This window comes from Alternaria rosae (assembly GCF_020736505.1).
Source record: "Alternaria rosae strain MPI-PUGE-AT-0040 chromosome Unknown BKA58scaffold_15, whole genome shotgun sequence".
Classification (NCBI taxonomy): Eukaryota; Fungi; Ascomycota; class Dothideomycetes; order Pleosporales; family Pleosporaceae; genus Alternaria; species Alternaria rosae.
This window is the reverse complement of record NW_025763584.1, coordinates 72,695-87,639: the sequence shown is the minus strand read 5'-3', so window position 1 is coordinate 87,639 and position 14,945 is coordinate 72,695. Positions and strand designations below refer to the sequence as shown.

Sequence of the window (14,945 nt, the reverse complement as noted above, 5' to 3'; positions counted from 1 at the left end):
CCAAGAGAAACGACAGACAAGAAAAAGGGCGAAAACTAAATAACAACAAACTACAACGACATGATCCCATATGTTCATGATTGAAAAATATGCTTTTTGCTTTGCAAAACCCCCAAAATGCCAGGTCTTGGAACGGATGAATGAATGGATTGGAGGGTGGAAATATTTGGGCAGTGGGCCCGCACGGGAAAGTTCTGGATCTCTTGTTATACTAATGTCTTAATCTCTACCGTTTCGTAGCATCATTCTTCGTATGCATCGTAAAGGTTCAATCCAGGGTGTTTGTTTGGCGTGTGTAGTAGCGAGGGCCGTTAAGGGACGTTCGTGGTCGTTCATTGGGGGTCGGGTCAGGGCGCCATCGCACGTTTTCGTTTGCGTGTGGGTAAAAGGAGTGAGGATACGTGCGTCGACATTCATTTTCGTTGCGTATTAAAGCTATTGGCCTACGAGGATTTCGACGTTGGATTGACTCGACAGCTCATCGCTGTTGCGATTCTGATGGCCATTCTGGCGGGGGCGTCCGAAGCCTTGTCCGCGTTCGGGCAGAGGTCCACGGGGTTGGCGCGACGGGCGGTCATCGTAGTTTGTGCTGAAAGAGCGGTGGCCGCCAATAGGGCCAGGGGCGTCCCAAGACGTCATTTGGCGCAGAGCACGCGGGCTGCTGTTTTGCGGGTAGCCGGAGCTAAGTTGCATTCGGTTCATTTCGCGCTCTAGCAGGCTGTCGTCACGTTGCGACATTGAGCCCGTCGTGGGGGTGCCGTTGGGGTTGGTGGAACTTCCGCTGTAGCCGAGTCCTTCGAGCGAGATGCCGCCTGGGCGGCCGATGGGGTGGCTGGCGGTTGAGGGCGCGGGCGAAGGCGTGTAGGAGCGGAGGTCAGCGTAGGACTTGGCGCCGCGGAGGTTGGGCACTGCGTTCAGGCCGCCGGGCGAATCGGGGAATCCGAGAAGACCTGATGGCTGCCTGTTGAAGGCGTTGTAGAATCCACCCTCGGCGCGCACATCGCTGAAGTCGGTGGTCGCTGCGCGGTTGAGGTTGCGGCGAGGCTGCTCCATGTGGTTGCTAGGCATCTGTGGCATCGGAGGGCTGAGGCCCTGGTTGTCGTGGACCTTGAAAATGTGCACCTGTCGCTGTTCGCCGGTGCCCTTGGACACATGCGCGAGGCCTAGCTGATGAGCTAGAGTGTGGACGGTGCGGCGTTGGAGAGGCGCCAGATTCGGGGGGAAGGTCATGCTGTCGCGCTCCTTGGTCTCCTTGAACAAAAGCAACTGCGTGTAGAATTGGAGCACTTGGGGGTCGTTCAGGTCGACATCTAAATAGTCATTAGCAATGTTCCCGTCATATAACCTGTCCGCAAACATACCAACAGTCTTTGATGCCGATCCACTTCGCATGGCCGAAACAGGCGAAGGCGATGTAGCTGGCATGTGCGAGGCAAGGGAGCCAAACGAAGCCTGTGATTGCAGACCGCCGCCGAGGGGCCGGTGCTGCTCCTCGAGCTGTCCACGACGTTCACGCTTCTCTCGCTCAATACGCTCCCGTTCGGCCAATGGCAGCATCTTCTTGTACTCGACACGCAACTTCCGGCCGTTGAGTTCAAAGTGGTTCATCGACTCGATAACGGCCGCCGTCTCCTCGGCGGTTGTGAAGTTGGCAAAGGCCAGACCCCTGAAGACGCCGTTGTCGAAGTGGTAGTTGAAGGCATAGGGCAGGGGTAGGCGCAGTTCCGTCATGAGGGAGACGAGCTGCTCCTTCTTAACGGCAAAGGGGATGTTCTTGATGACGATGGCGGTGGGGATGAGCTCTTCGTCGACGTCGTGGCCGTAGCTCGTGTTCTGCATGGCGCTGAGGTTGTTGTTGCCCAGGGCAAAGCTAGGCAGACCTTGGGGCTGCTGGTCCATCCATCCCTACAGGGTCAGTATCGATGCGAGCCAAACGTGGACAGTGTGTTCTTACTGATGGCAGTGCGCTTCGCCCTCCTCCGCGCTGCTGCGACTTGATGCGGGCAGCCTGGGCGCCCCCGAGCGAGCCCAGGCCTTGGTTCTGCGAAAAGGCATTGGTGTTCCAGCCCTGGGGCGCGCCCATGTCGTAGCCGTAGGCGCCGGCGTGCATGGTCTGATTGAGGCGCTCGTAGTTGCGCGGCTGGTCGTACTGGCGCTGGTGGTCGTCTTGCGCGTACATGGTGTTGGGCTGCTGGACCTGTTGGTAGGCGTCGAACTGGCGAGAGGGCATGCGGTGCAGGGTGCCAGAGTGGGGCTGGTTCCGTTGGGCAATGGGCGAGCGCGACGTCGACTGGTCGTACGCCGACGAGTACATTATATGTGTGCTGGGAGGGAGGGCCGGGGCGGTGTTTGGGGTGCGAGAGCAAGAAAATTAACAGCGGAGGTAGGAGTAGCACGTGGTCCAAGCTCGTAATGTCGTGAAATGAGCGGAAGGCGACCGTCGCAAACAGGTCCAGGTCGGATCGGAGGAGAAAAGGGGTCGGCGTGAGCTCGAGCTTGCGTGGTCGAGGGTTGGCTGGCGATGGTAATAATCAGGGATGCCCGGCGGACCCAGCGCAGTCGTCCCCTTTCGAGCCGCACTTTTCGGTGGGACGCGAACAACAGGCTAGCAGACGTCAGAGGGGTTCAATATCGCTAACACGCGACGTGGATGCGTAGGCTGGCTGGATACGACGACGATGCCCGCCGCTTAGAAGCAAAAGTCGACCTGACACCCACTAACGGCGCGGGGAGACGGCTGCACACGTGCACCACGACGACAGCCAGATGTTTCAATAGTCTCGCGCTGAGCGAACGGCTGGCCAGGTCAGGAGTCATCGACTTTGTCATCTTGATTGGCTGACGCCCATCGTAAACCATCTCCCGCTGCACGTCGAGCACCTCTGACCTAGTTCATGTTTGGTATTAAGTTGTGTATACGGCTTGTTCTTCCCGCCGTCTGAAGCCGCTACCTCTACCATGACATCTCTCTTAAAATATCTTCCTCCGCACAGATACGCTGGCCAGAGCCCAACCACGGCCATTACTCATGCCCTCCATGTCGACTCACGCGCCACATCATCGCCCTCCATCGACGGGCCAGCCTCACAAAAGGGCGACAGAGGGATGGCCCGGCGTTCTGGAAGTCGCCAGGTGGCGGGCCGTAGCGTTAGCTCCCTGCCAATAACGTGGAACAACACCACCTATGCTTTTCCCTTCCATCAGACGCCGCTGGCAGGCGTTGATGTCAACGGCGTCGAGACAGGTCAAATCTGCCCCGTCGTGAACTCGAGGGACCTGCTCTTTTGGCCAGAATCCTCCGAGACGCTCGGGGTGCATGATGAGCACACGCGACGTCGTCAGCTGCACCCTGCCACCGGTAATCTCCCCATGTACGGTTCATCGTGCTGCACCCCAGATGTGCAACTGGAATAAGGCTGCATATTCACGATGATCGCTCAAGACATGTTGTTCATATTCTATTGTGGTGTACACATAACTCTGTATAATCTGCACCCGCCCAACAGACGCTGCGCAGTCCACGCCGCACAGCGTACTGACGCATCTCATTTGACAAAGCATCTGAAAGCTAGGCATATACTCGGCCATGGAAGACGATCAGGGACGGCTTCCCGCTTTTATCAAGTTTCCGACTGGCTGAGCACAGCAGATGTGGTTTGTAGGATCGCTTAGCCTGCATGCATAGCTGATCATGTGAATCCGGCCACTGGGCCGAACACCACTCTCGGGCGCGACGTATCGCCATCATCCCTTTTCTGCGGACTCGTTACGCGACAGACGGAAATCGTGGCTGTGCTTACATCAATTGCATACCCCTTCAGTCCTCAAAGTCGAGCAGTCGCGAGAACTCAGTCTCGCCGACGCGTCGGAACTCGGCTCCTGCTGCGAACTGCCCACTTGCTTCCCACGCTTGCATGGTCGCCTGGTCGTATGGCCCATTGATCTCACCTTCTGGTGCGTTGAGCCAGTGGAACTCCCACTGCACTGTTTCCGGGTTCGGGTTCTTCCAATCCTCTCCAGTCTCACGCTTGTACTGCCGCATGATGGATTCGCGGGGGAGTTCGTAAATGTCCTCGACGCCGCGATCAGACAGCCGACTGGCGCATTCGGTTATAGAATCAATCACCTCTTTTGCTTTGATCGCTGCGGCGTCCTGCGACGGATCTGAATCGACTTCCATAGCCTGGCTCTTCTTTTTCTTTGCCCAGTTCTTGGCTGGCTTCTTCGGTGCTGCCTTGCCATATCGCACGAGAGCTTCCATGGGTGTCTCGCCAACGTCCAGATGCGCGATGAGGGTCGATAGAACGTCACTGGTCACGATGGAGTCTTCGGCTCGTTCCCGGGCCTTTCGCTCGGCATCCAGCTTGTCTTGCGCCTCCTTTGCCTTCTTGATGTCCTTTTTCGATATGCCATCCAACCATGAGTCTTGGGCAGCTTCTGGGTCGAAGGCCTTGCGCACAAAGTTTCCGGCTTCGTCAAAACGACCCTCCTCCTGCTCAGCGCTCATGTTGAAAGCATCCAGCTTAGGCGCATGCTTCTTCTTGCCACCTGCACCTATCTCCTCGTCGACGTCGGATGGGACGTGGTCACGCAACTCGTCATCCCCCTCATCGCTACTACTCTCCACTTCGTCTGTTCTGCTCTTCGGACCCTTGGTGAAGTCGACAGCTACGTGACCCCCAGACTTGCTATTCGCTTCCTGACCTTCGATCTCGGCATCGTCCAGGAAGCGCAACTTCTTCTTCTTGGTCTGATCTCTCCGTGATCCCTCGTCCATGTCATCGTCCTTGTCGTCTTCTGCAAACATGTCGTCGTCATCATCCTCGGTTTTGGGCGGCTCGTCCTTGTTGGGTCGGGCTTCTGCGCGCGCCTCGAAGTTCTCCGTGGAGCTATCTGAGTCGTAGCCGTCGATGTTGACCGCGTTCCGCTTGATGCCTGCGCTTTTCCCTATAACGTCAGCCTCGAGAGCAGGATCTTCCTCATCGTCTGCATCCGGAGCCAGCGTGGAGGGGTTGCGCGGGTCAAAGCGGGGTTTCTTGGTCGAATGCTCGTCGCCGTCCATGTGGTGGGTACGCGTGAATTGCTCGCCAGCGCGCTTCGGTCGCGCGGGATTGTATGTTCCACTAGAGCTGGCCATGATGATTAGCAACGTTGCGCGGTATTTCGGCGGAGAGGTTCGGCGGAGAGTGAGTCCAGGCGGCCAGGCAGTGACGTCGGACGCGATTAATTTGAAGCTTGGGCCATGACGCGCTAATCGGAGTTTAGCGGACTTCTCACTGGCTCAAACGGCCCGCTGTACTGCTACCAACCACGGTCGTCATCCCCAGGCCTCTGATCGAATACATATTACTTCCACCACCTGCCCGCCCTTTCCTGATAGTTCCCAACTCATTCACTCTCCGCTCTAAACCCGTTTACCTAACTAATTTCCCACACTCAAAATGGTAAGAGCAACCCCACCACCTTCTTTGTCCTACACTCACCACGTACAGTTCAACCCAAACTTTTACGACCAAGACGATCCCATGGCCATGTACCAGTCCCTCGCCGCACGTCGCGGCGGTGCCCCTCGACGCTTCGATGAGTACTTTCGATGCTATCCCATCGTCATGTTGCCTGGCCCGGAGCGCCACGAGGCAAACCACGGCGGCAAAGTGTTCCTCCCTCCGAGTGCTCTCGACAAGCTCACCAGGCTACACATCACATACCCCATGCTCTTCGAGCTCATAAACGGCAAGGCGGATGGCAAGAAGACACACGCAGGTGTATTGGAATTTATTGCAGAAGAGGGCAAGATCTACCTGCCATACTGGCTCATGGAGACACTACAGCTGGAGCCCGGTGACCTGCTACAAGTCAAGTCGACCGACATCCCTCTCGGCACCTTCATCAAGCTACAGCCACAAGACTCCTCCTTCCTCGAAATCTCCGATCCCAAGGCCGTGCTCGAAAACGCGTTCCGCAACTTCTCATGCCTTACGGTCGGCGACATATTCACCTTTTCGTACAACGACAACGTGTATAGCATAGCAGTATTGGAGGCAAAACCAGAACACCCAAGCAAGGCCGTCTGCACCATCGAGACCGATCTGTCAGTCGACTTTGCTCCACCAGTAGGCTACCAAGAGCCGCAGAGGAACAGTGGCACAAGCACACCCCGTAGCGGAAAGGGCGTCATGAGCGGCAAAGGAGGCACACTACACGCTCACGGCACCATGGCGGACGCGATCAACTACGCTGCTATCGCACCATCATCGACGACCGCAGCCAACGGAGCCAAGGCCACTTCCTCAAATTTCCTCACCACCGGCCACAAGCTGCTCAAGAAGGGCAGCAAGGCGCCCACCCCGCAAGCCTCCACCCCCATCGCAGGACAGTCATCAAACCCACCTCCAACAGTACGACGTACGAACGGCCCGCAGCCGCTCAGACTACCACCTAACAAACTGTTCTTCGGGTACGAGATCAAGCCACTCAAGGGCAAAGAGGAGGAGGGAGAGCAGAAAGAGTCGAAACATTTTGAAGGGTCTGGGCAGTCACTGCGCAAGAAGAAGGGCGATAAATGAGGTAGAAACCCGAGCTGGTGGTGCTGATGGGATTTGCAATTCGGATGTTCCTTAGAGCAGCATTGTGTGGCGCTGATAAAGGGTGCTGGGATAATGACATGGCGCACGGCGTTTGATACCTACATTGGAGCTATCTATGGAATCAATGAAGCTCACTTTTTATTGCTCTCTTATGATGGTCTATTCAAAGTTTAGATCTTGGTACGTGCGATAATGTCGACCCGATGTCATGGCTATGCTCATAGGCACAGTGTCGCTCATCTTCGCTACACCACTCCGTGTATAAGACTGCCCGGTTCAATCACTTCCAATCTCCAATACAGGCGGGTGGAAGAGGCGAAGAGGCGGTGGATCTCTCTATCTGTTCTAATCGTCCCATCATGAGCATGCACGTGCCCGATGTGGCAGTCGAGTAGCAGAAGGTAAAGTAATCGTATGTGCGGCTGTCGTCGCTAATTGCTATTTATCACGCCCCGAACTTAGTGTTCGGAGTGAAGGCCCCTGTCGAAGTATTACATATCAGTTCAGCGCGTAGCTTCACGTCATCACCTTATTTCTGTACATGAAACGATTTTGCCCCGACTGAATACACATCCTCAAAGTCAGAGTATCGCTTATGTCCGAAACACTATTCCGTTTATCGGATTGCTCGGGCCACTCGCTGCTGGTCTCCAGCCAATCCAGATCCGCACATCTCACCTCTCCGGAGATGCTTTCTCTGTCGAAGCAGTACTGCGTGGCACATGACTTTGGACCCTGGTTTTTGAGTTGATCTGACACCACATTACTTATCTTGCAACGTACGAGTCAACAAACATTATACCAGATCAGGTGATATCTAGAACGTTCGATGGGGAGTCCCTGGTATGAAAGAGTACTATGCCGGGATGGATCATGATGGGATGCACTGTTGATCGGGGGATTATAGGAGATCTGTCGTAAAGCACGGGAGGTCAAGGCACGGATGGGTGGGGGAGGTAATGATGGTCTCTCGTTGGACGTCGTAAGCCCCTGCCATGAAGCATTCCCTGTTCCGTTCTGAATCTCGATGAGTGGCGCTGTTGATCGGGGGATAATATGGGAAATCTGTAGTAAAGCATGGGAATTCAAGGCGAAATGCCATCGTTCCACCTCAAACGGGCCGAATGCAAATCATGCCGGCTGTCATGGGTCGACGTGGCTGGGGGGCGGGATGACAGACTTTTGACGCCCTTATGTCGTTGCAGAACGTGTGTTGAGAGATGCAAATGAGTATGAATACCATGGTGTAAGTCGTCGAAAAGTGGATGATGTTAGCACAACACAACTGACAGGACCCAGAGGATACCGCGAGTCATGCTAGCGTGCGGCTAAGCGAATGACGCTGGGTGCGGTGAAGTCTACTACTGATCTCATCGTGAGGCATTCGTACGCGACAGTGCCGACGCTGCCTTGCACCCCATCCAACCGCTCCCCTCCAGGCTTCCGGCGCATCTGAACACGTTGCGCATACCCTTCGACATCGCCATCACCTGCCTGCCCACCCATTGGCCGCCAGTACCCCGGATTTCTCCACCAAAAGTTAAACGACCCGACTCATCTTGCTCCGCCAAATGCCTGCCTCGCGACGCCCTTCTTGATCACGACGCCGCTGCCTTTCAGAACCGCCTTTTCAGCCGTTTGTATTTGCGCCCTTTGCTGGAACACCCTCCGATCCTTTGTGCGAGTCAACGGACTGTTTCGAACAATCACCCGGTGGTGTAGTAAAACTGCGACAACAAGACAACAATCTGGACTGCGCCGCTACATAATCGTGACGAAATCGCGCAACCTAGGGCCTACCATCAAAAACCATCGCTGACTCCGAGTGTCTGTTGGCACTTCTACGGCTTCGCAATCTGCGCGGAACTGGTAAGGCTGATAGCCGCGCTCGAGGACACGCGAAGATCTTTTCAGGCCGGCGGGATCACCGGATACACACAGCAGACGCACACATCAAACATCTCTCTTGCTCCAGCCACACGAGGCGCGCGAGCACTCATGTCGAACCGCAAGCGGCGCGCGCCGGGTGCTTCACCACAGGCTCCCACTCAGGCGTACCAGCACGACATTCCCGCGACCGACTCATACATGAACTGGAACGACCCCACGGCTGGCGCAGACATGAACTTCACCGACCCCCCGCTATACGATTACAACGGCCAGAGCATGGGTGGAGGCCACAGCCGCGTTGTGTCGCTAGATGGATACAACGACGGCACGGAAATGGCGGGGCAACTGGTACGGCGGAACACAAACCAGCAACTTGCGCCTGCACCACGGCGGAATCAATGGGATGGATTTGCCAGTCCGACGCAACAGTGGGAGACGGTGGATGACGATGAGGAGCTGGAGCAGAAGGCGGCCATCGCGAAGAAGGACGCACAGGCGAAGCGGAAACAGATCCCGCCATTTGTGCAGAAGTTGAGCAGGTGAGTATCTTTACACACTGTACCTAGGACAGTGACTGACGTTGACAGTTTCCTCGATAACAACAAGAATGAAAACCTCATTCGCTGGTCGGACGACGGCAACTCCTTCATCGTGCTGGATGAGGACGAGTTCGCGAGGACCTTGATTCCCGAGCTCTTCAAGCACAACAACTACGCATCCTTCGTACGACAACTGAATATGTATGGCTTTCACAAGAAGGTCGGACTGTCGGACAATTCGATGAAAGCCAGCGAGACCAAAGCGAAAGCACCTAGCGAATACTACAACAAGTACTTCAAACGCGGGCGACAAGAATTGTTATGGCTGATCCAGAAGCCGAAGAATCCTGTCACCGGACCTAAGCGGAAACGAGACGAAGAGAACAAGGGCGATAGCGACGAGGACCGCAAGTACATTCAAGATACAGGGGGCGGAGGCTATGTTGAGGAAGTAGCCGTCAGAGGGAACGAGCAGATGGCCATGATCCCACGATCCGAGTACAACAGCTTGCGGGTTGAAGTCAGGGAACTCCAGCAACAACAGAAGCTCATCTCCAATGTCCTTACCCAGATCAAACGCCAGAATGAGGAGCTTTACTCCCGAGCGACATCCTTCCAAGCGCTGCACGACCGCCACGAGAACTCCATTAATGCCATTTTGACATTCCTCGCCACCTTCTATAATAGGAGTCTAGAGGGTAACGCGAATATGAATCTGGCAGACATGTTCCCCACGGCACGACAACAACATCACGGCAATGTTGTAGACGTTGACGACTATCCTATGCAAGAAGCGCAAAAGTCACCGCAATTGCAAAGGAATAAGAAACCGCTTGCCATTTTACCAGCGCCAGCTCCAAACCAGCAAGACTACCTCGCTCCAACGACGACAGGCCGCGCCACGACCATGAGCCCAACAGCCCGGCCACTCGCTAGTCCCATTACACGGCCTGGCAGTCGACAATCAGTGTTCAGACCCTCAGTATCGATGAATCGCCAACAATCCCAGTCCTCATTTCCCCAGCAAGCCAGAGACAGCATAACCCCCTCTCAAGTCAAACCTGACCCCGCCTCCAACCTAGGGCCACTAGCCGACAACTCCGCCATCATGTCCGCCATCCAAAACGCCAACGCCACAGCAACCAACCACTCCGGCACATCGCAACCCCCACCTTCAGACTTCGACTACGCCGCCGCTTTATCAAATTACCAAACCCAAGACGGCCATGTCCCTCTCACCCCACAACAACGCAACGATGTTCTCTCCCAAATCGTAAACAACACGTCCGCCCAAAACACAAATAACGCGCTTACCAACCCGCATCCGCCTGAAATGGACCGCTTGCTGGGTGATCTGGCGCAGTACCAAGCGACGCAGCAACAACTAGAGATGCTACAGAAGTTGTCCGACCAGCAAAACAGCAAGATCCAACACATCCACGAGAGAATCCTGCCGCTATCCCCAACCGGCCAGATCTCCGGCTTAGGCGAGGGCAACGACGGATACTTCGGCGGCGCAGGTAACGACGACGGCGGCCTAGGCGAACCCGGCGGCTTCGACCTCAACATGGGCCATTTCGTCAACGACGACGATTTCTTCACCGCAGACGCGAATCCCCCACCAGACCAAAAAGCCACAAACGGGATTAATACCAACACCAACGGCGGGGGGCTACCTGATTTCACATTTGATGACAGTACGCCGTTTGATGTTGATCCGGCGAACGGCAATGCTGGCTTCGATTTTGCGGATGAGACGAATGGGATTGGGGGGGAGGATCCCGGGTTGCTTAATGTAGATGATGCGACCACTGCGACAGGTGGTGCAGGAAAGATTGAGAGTACGGCGAGTGGGGGGAGTAGTAATAGTACTAGTCCCGCGGCGACGGTGGAGGAGGTGGAGGATGAGACGAGGAGGGGGGCGGGGGGTGGGAGTGCGAAGAGGAGGAGGAGATGAAGGTCGTTTTATCCATGTGAGGGAGGTGTGAGAGATCGTACACAGAGGAACAGAGCGGAGGGGGAAGTGTTGTATGTGTTGTGCAGGATTACGACAGTTATGATCCCGGTGGGAAGTTTATCAGCCGCGCTTTTCGCTGGCGTTTTCTACGGACATGTTTTGAGATACATGCACATGTCCTGTTAGCTTTCTTTCTTCGTAGTGTAAGGAAGGAATATTAGATACCCCACTTCTTCATATGGTTGTGTTTGCTTGTGTTGTTGGAGATGTAGTGATCTATTGATAGATGGCATGCATTAACGCATTCGGGGTCGTGATTTCTGAGTCGTAGGCAAGTCGTTCGTATTTATCACTGGGGCAGGTGCGATTGCCTAAGAATGACTGCAGTTCCTATATAGATAAGAGCATTTTGCTCTACCATTGTAGAAAAGCTACAAATAGAGTGTACGCAATGTCACCTGCTAGTGTCAGAAAAGAAGTTGGATATTCGAGAAAGGTCTAATGCGTCTTAATAAGTGTTGAAAGCAAAGAGCTACGCTACAAGTAGTTTGTAAAGATGCGAAGAACGATGATACGTTTTGTTGATGTGAATAAACATCTAAGATGATCATGTGCCGAAATCTTGGGGATGCTTCCCCAATACTGATGAACATACGTTGCCGACCTCCCCATTGCACCGGTCGCATGTTCGTTTAGTCACTGCTAAAGAGGCGTCAGACTACCTATTCTCGAACTCCGTAACAAGTCATATTAGTTGCCTGCTCGGCTATATAGGTGAAGACTGGCTATTCCCCAGCAGATCGTGCCCCGCGGTATCTCTATATCTATTCCACTCAAGATCGAGCCACTCCTGCTGTCCAAGACTTTCGAACAAACTCATAATCTCCTCGTTGGGTCTCCATTCGCCAACCTGCCACTGCACCACCGGTGGTGTTGGTGCCGCAGCAGCATCATCTCCATCTGTTCGCTTGCCACTACCACGCCCAGCAATGAACTTGACACCCCATCTATGCCCCTTTTTCATGCGCAGACCATATTCTTCTACTTCTCTTTCGTCTCCAGGACGCCACCACAAGTGCGTGAACATCTCCGCGTCCTCAATATATGGCATATTGTCGCGAGCCAGAGACTTTGCAAAGGCTGCAAGTAGGGGCTCGATGCGCTCCCTGCAGGGCTGGATGCGAAACATGTCTACATCATATTCGGGTCCATCTGTCACTTCGTAATCATACTGCTGGTGGAGATCCCCGCACTCATCCGGGTCGATCGCGCGGGGGTAGTGTCTTGTATCTGAGATCTTGTACCCTCCTTGTTCAGAGTCGTGGGGATCCTCGCCACGGGGACCGACAAAGTACCACCGCCCGTCTGGACGCAGGGAATGGAACTCAAGTCTGAATCGCCGCATCTGTGACCATTGCTGGGAGGTTGGTGCTTCGAGACTGGGGAAAAGATCTGGAGTTACCATGGCACGTACGTCGAAGATGCTTAGCTGCGCACCGAGCTTACATAGGCCGATAGAGACTGGATCCTTGTTTGCGGGATGGATCAGATTTGGCCGCGCTATGGACTGGTCATGCTTGGGGAGCGAGAAGAAAGGCCAGAAGTGGATTGCGGCTTTTGTCAAACTGGCGGGGATCCTTCTGCCGCATAGGTACCTCTCCTGGTCCATGATGGCAGCGCCGAACTCGTGACGGGCGTCTCGTAAGGGGCCTTCCCACGGCCAGGTCCAGTGCTCGCGTATCACCCTACTCGAGCTGGCGGAAGGCATGGGTCGCTCCCATAGCCAGCGGGCGGTCCACTCTTGGACAGCTGGCAGGTGGACAAGGCATTGCAGCGGTACGAGGGGAGATAGAGGGCGTATGTCTCTCGCGGTATCGGCTTCGGAGCAGCTACTTGATCTAATGGACAGGCTGCTTACAAAGGGTAGATCTGGTAGTGTCTCGGGGTTGTGCAGCTGCAGGCGGCGCGAGTGATGCCTGCGATGGTAGCACACCAGACATTCTAGGTCGTCTGTGTCAAATCTCTGTGTCTCGATTTCGAGACTGAGGGTGATGCTGGCTGGCGGATTCTCGACTGTTTTATACGCAGCGGCACTCTGCTCGTAGAAAGCATGGATGCGTGCGGATACGTGGGCGCTGATGGCGAGGGTCTCCTCTGCAGGTTCATGGCATGGCAGTGGCGGCTCCGCCTGTTCATCGACGAGGATGAGCGGTAGTGGGAGCCAGTATTGTGAACCCCCGTACTTTTCGTTGAATGCTGCCTTGGATTGTTCGAAGAGCTCACGTTCGAAATCGGGGTCGGTCTCCCGGAGCGGCATATTGGTTCATAGCTTAGCATGCTACCGCCATACTGCGTTGCAGGCTCTCCGCTTAGGCCCCGCCTCTAGTCTCTTGTTAGAAACGCAGACGCACGTGGGCGGCTCCACGCTGCACTTGATCTCACACATCGCTGCACTCGCCTCTGCCGTGACTGAAGTTGCTCCTGCGGCATAATGTGCATGACTCAGCCGCCCGTTTGCGAGTCCGGCCCGTCCAGACGGGTAGCCATCAGTAACGCCGTCGCTCATGGTAGGCCAGACGGGTAGCCGTGGTGACGGGAGGGTTGACGGGAATGGTGAAAGTGGTGACGGGAGTGTAGTAACGGGAGTATAGAGGTATAGATAGCAACATGGCTGTTCGGGGCCGGCATCGCACACCATGAGCGCAACACTCGCACCCCCCAGCGTCGACGTCGGCGCCCTGTCGCCCGCAGCCGCCAAGTCACGTGCCTCCACAGCCGCGAAGAAGCAGACCCCGACGGCCTTGGTCTCGCTGCTGTCCGGTGCCGTCGCGGGCGGCGTCGAGGCCACGGTCACATATCCTTTCGAGTTTGCCAAGACGCGCGCCCAATTGCAGGCCGGCACCGGTGGCTCCAAGAACCCCTTCGCCGTGGTCGCTCACGTCGCCCGCACCCATGGCGTCGGCGCCATCTATACAGGCTGCTCCACGCTGATAGTAGGCACCGCCTTCAAGGCCGGCGTGCGCTTCCTCTCCTTCGACTCGATCCGCAACCGCCTCGCCGACGAGCATGGCGTGCTGTCTCCCGCGCGCGGCGTGCTGGCCGGAATGCTGGCCGGCAGCGTCGAGAGCATCGTCGCCGTCACGCCCACGGAGCGCGTCAAGACGGCCCTGATCGATAACGCGAAGAGCACCACTGCCGCGCGCTATCGCGGGGGCTTCCACGCTACCAAGATGATCCTGCAAACCCACGGCCTGCCTGGCCTGTATCGCGGGCTCGTGTCCACAACCATGAAGCAGTCGGCCACCTCTGCCGTCCGCATGGGCTCCTACAATGTCTTGAAGGACTTGTCGCGCCAGAACAACTTGCCGCAGAATAGCTTCGTCACGTTCGGGCTGGGTGCCATAGCCGGCACCGTTACCGTGTATGCAACACAGCCGTTCGATACCATCAAGACGCGCGCCCAGAGCGCACAAGGCGCAAGTACAATGGAGGCCTTTTGGAGCGTTATGCAACACTCCGGTGTACGCGGTTTCTGGAGTGGCAGCACTATGCGACTGGGCAGGTTGGTCTTCAGTGGCGGCATAGTCTTTACCGTATATGAGAAGCTGGCAGCTCTTATGACTCCATCATCGTTATAGACGTCGGGCAATGTTTTTTAGTGGCGTTGATTGATATCCATAGAATTTGGCTTTGCGCCATGTCGTCTAGTGTTACGATAGATACTATTACTACTACTACCACCATCACCACTTTTTCTATGAAATCGCATGCCGCTGAACACTAGCCGAAGACTAGATGTGACATCATGATCAGATATCTGTGTATAGATGCGCTATGCCGTGTAACTTCGCTGGCTTTGACAGAGTAGTTGCGTTGTGTTGTGTTCTGTAGTCATAGTACAATCCTGACTGTGCACCATCCGACGTTCTAGTGGTGTCGGGTACTTTGAGCGCCTCATCTGGTCCGATAACC

The 14,945-nt window shown here is 55.5% G+C and overlaps 6 protein-coding genes across 6 annotated transcripts; 3 read left to right on the top strand and 3 right to left on the bottom strand.

Moving 5' to 3' along the window:
• Positions 1 to 256: 256 nt before the first annotated feature.
• On the bottom strand, positions 257 to 2,636 carry BKA58DRAFT_72836 (uncharacterized protein). The gene is made up of 3 exons (XM_046175814.1): positions 1,955 to 2,636; positions 1,362 to 1,905; positions 257 to 1,310 (listed from the first exon to the last, which is right to left on the bottom strand). The coding sequence occupies exons 1-3, from the start codon at positions 2,312 to 2,314 to the stop codon at positions 436 to 438; spliced, it is 1,779 nt and encodes a 592-aa protein (XP_046019861.1). The 5' UTR covers positions 2,315 to 2,636; the 3' UTR covers positions 257 to 435.
• A 693-nt stretch (positions 2,637 to 3,329) lies between these two features.
• On the bottom strand, positions 3,330 to 5,249 carry BKA58DRAFT_395329 (uncharacterized protein). Its single transcript, XM_046171279.1, has one exon. It carries the CDS (start codon positions 5,135 to 5,137, stop codon positions 3,818 to 3,820), a length of 1,320 nt encoding a protein of 439 aa, XP_046019860.1. The 5' UTR covers positions 5,138 to 5,249; the 3' UTR covers positions 3,330 to 3,817.
• A 44-nt stretch (positions 5,250 to 5,293) lies between these two features.
• BKA58DRAFT_432960 (ubiquitin fusion degradation protein) lies at positions 5,294 to 6,710 on the top strand. Its single transcript, XM_046173152.1, has 2 exons — positions 5,294 to 5,444; positions 5,493 to 6,710. Exons 1-2 carry the CDS (start codon positions 5,442 to 5,444, stop codon positions 6,564 to 6,566), a joined length of 1,077 nt encoding a protein of 358 aa, XP_046019859.1. The 5' UTR covers positions 5,294 to 5,441; the 3' UTR covers positions 6,567 to 6,710.
• A 1,875-nt stretch (positions 6,711 to 8,585) lies between these two features.
• BKA58DRAFT_445137 (heat shock factor protein HSF8) lies at positions 8,586 to 10,973 on the top strand (the record flags this gene model as incomplete). The annotated part of the gene is made up of 2 exons (XM_046174122.1): positions 8,586 to 9,016; positions 9,065 to 10,973. 2 exons carry the CDS (start codon positions 8,586 to 8,588, stop codon positions 10,971 to 10,973), a joined length of 2,340 nt encoding a protein of 779 aa, XP_046019858.1.
• A 726-nt stretch (positions 10,974 to 11,699) lies between these two features.
• Positions 11,700 to 13,787, bottom strand: BKA58DRAFT_395323 (uncharacterized protein). The gene has a single exon (XM_046171278.1). The coding sequence runs from the start codon at positions 13,288 to 13,290 to the stop codon at positions 11,740 to 11,742; it is 1,551 nt and encodes a 516-aa protein (XP_046019857.1). The 5' UTR covers positions 13,291 to 13,787; the 3' UTR covers positions 11,700 to 11,739.
• On the top strand, positions 13,481 to 14,682 carry BKA58DRAFT_72789 (mitochondrial carrier domain-containing protein). The gene has a single exon (XM_046175813.1). It carries the CDS (start codon positions 13,670 to 13,672, stop codon positions 14,609 to 14,611), a length of 942 nt encoding a protein of 313 aa, XP_046019856.1. The 5' UTR covers positions 13,481 to 13,669; the 3' UTR covers positions 14,612 to 14,682.
• The last annotated feature ends 263 nt before the right edge of the window (positions 14,683 to 14,945 follow it).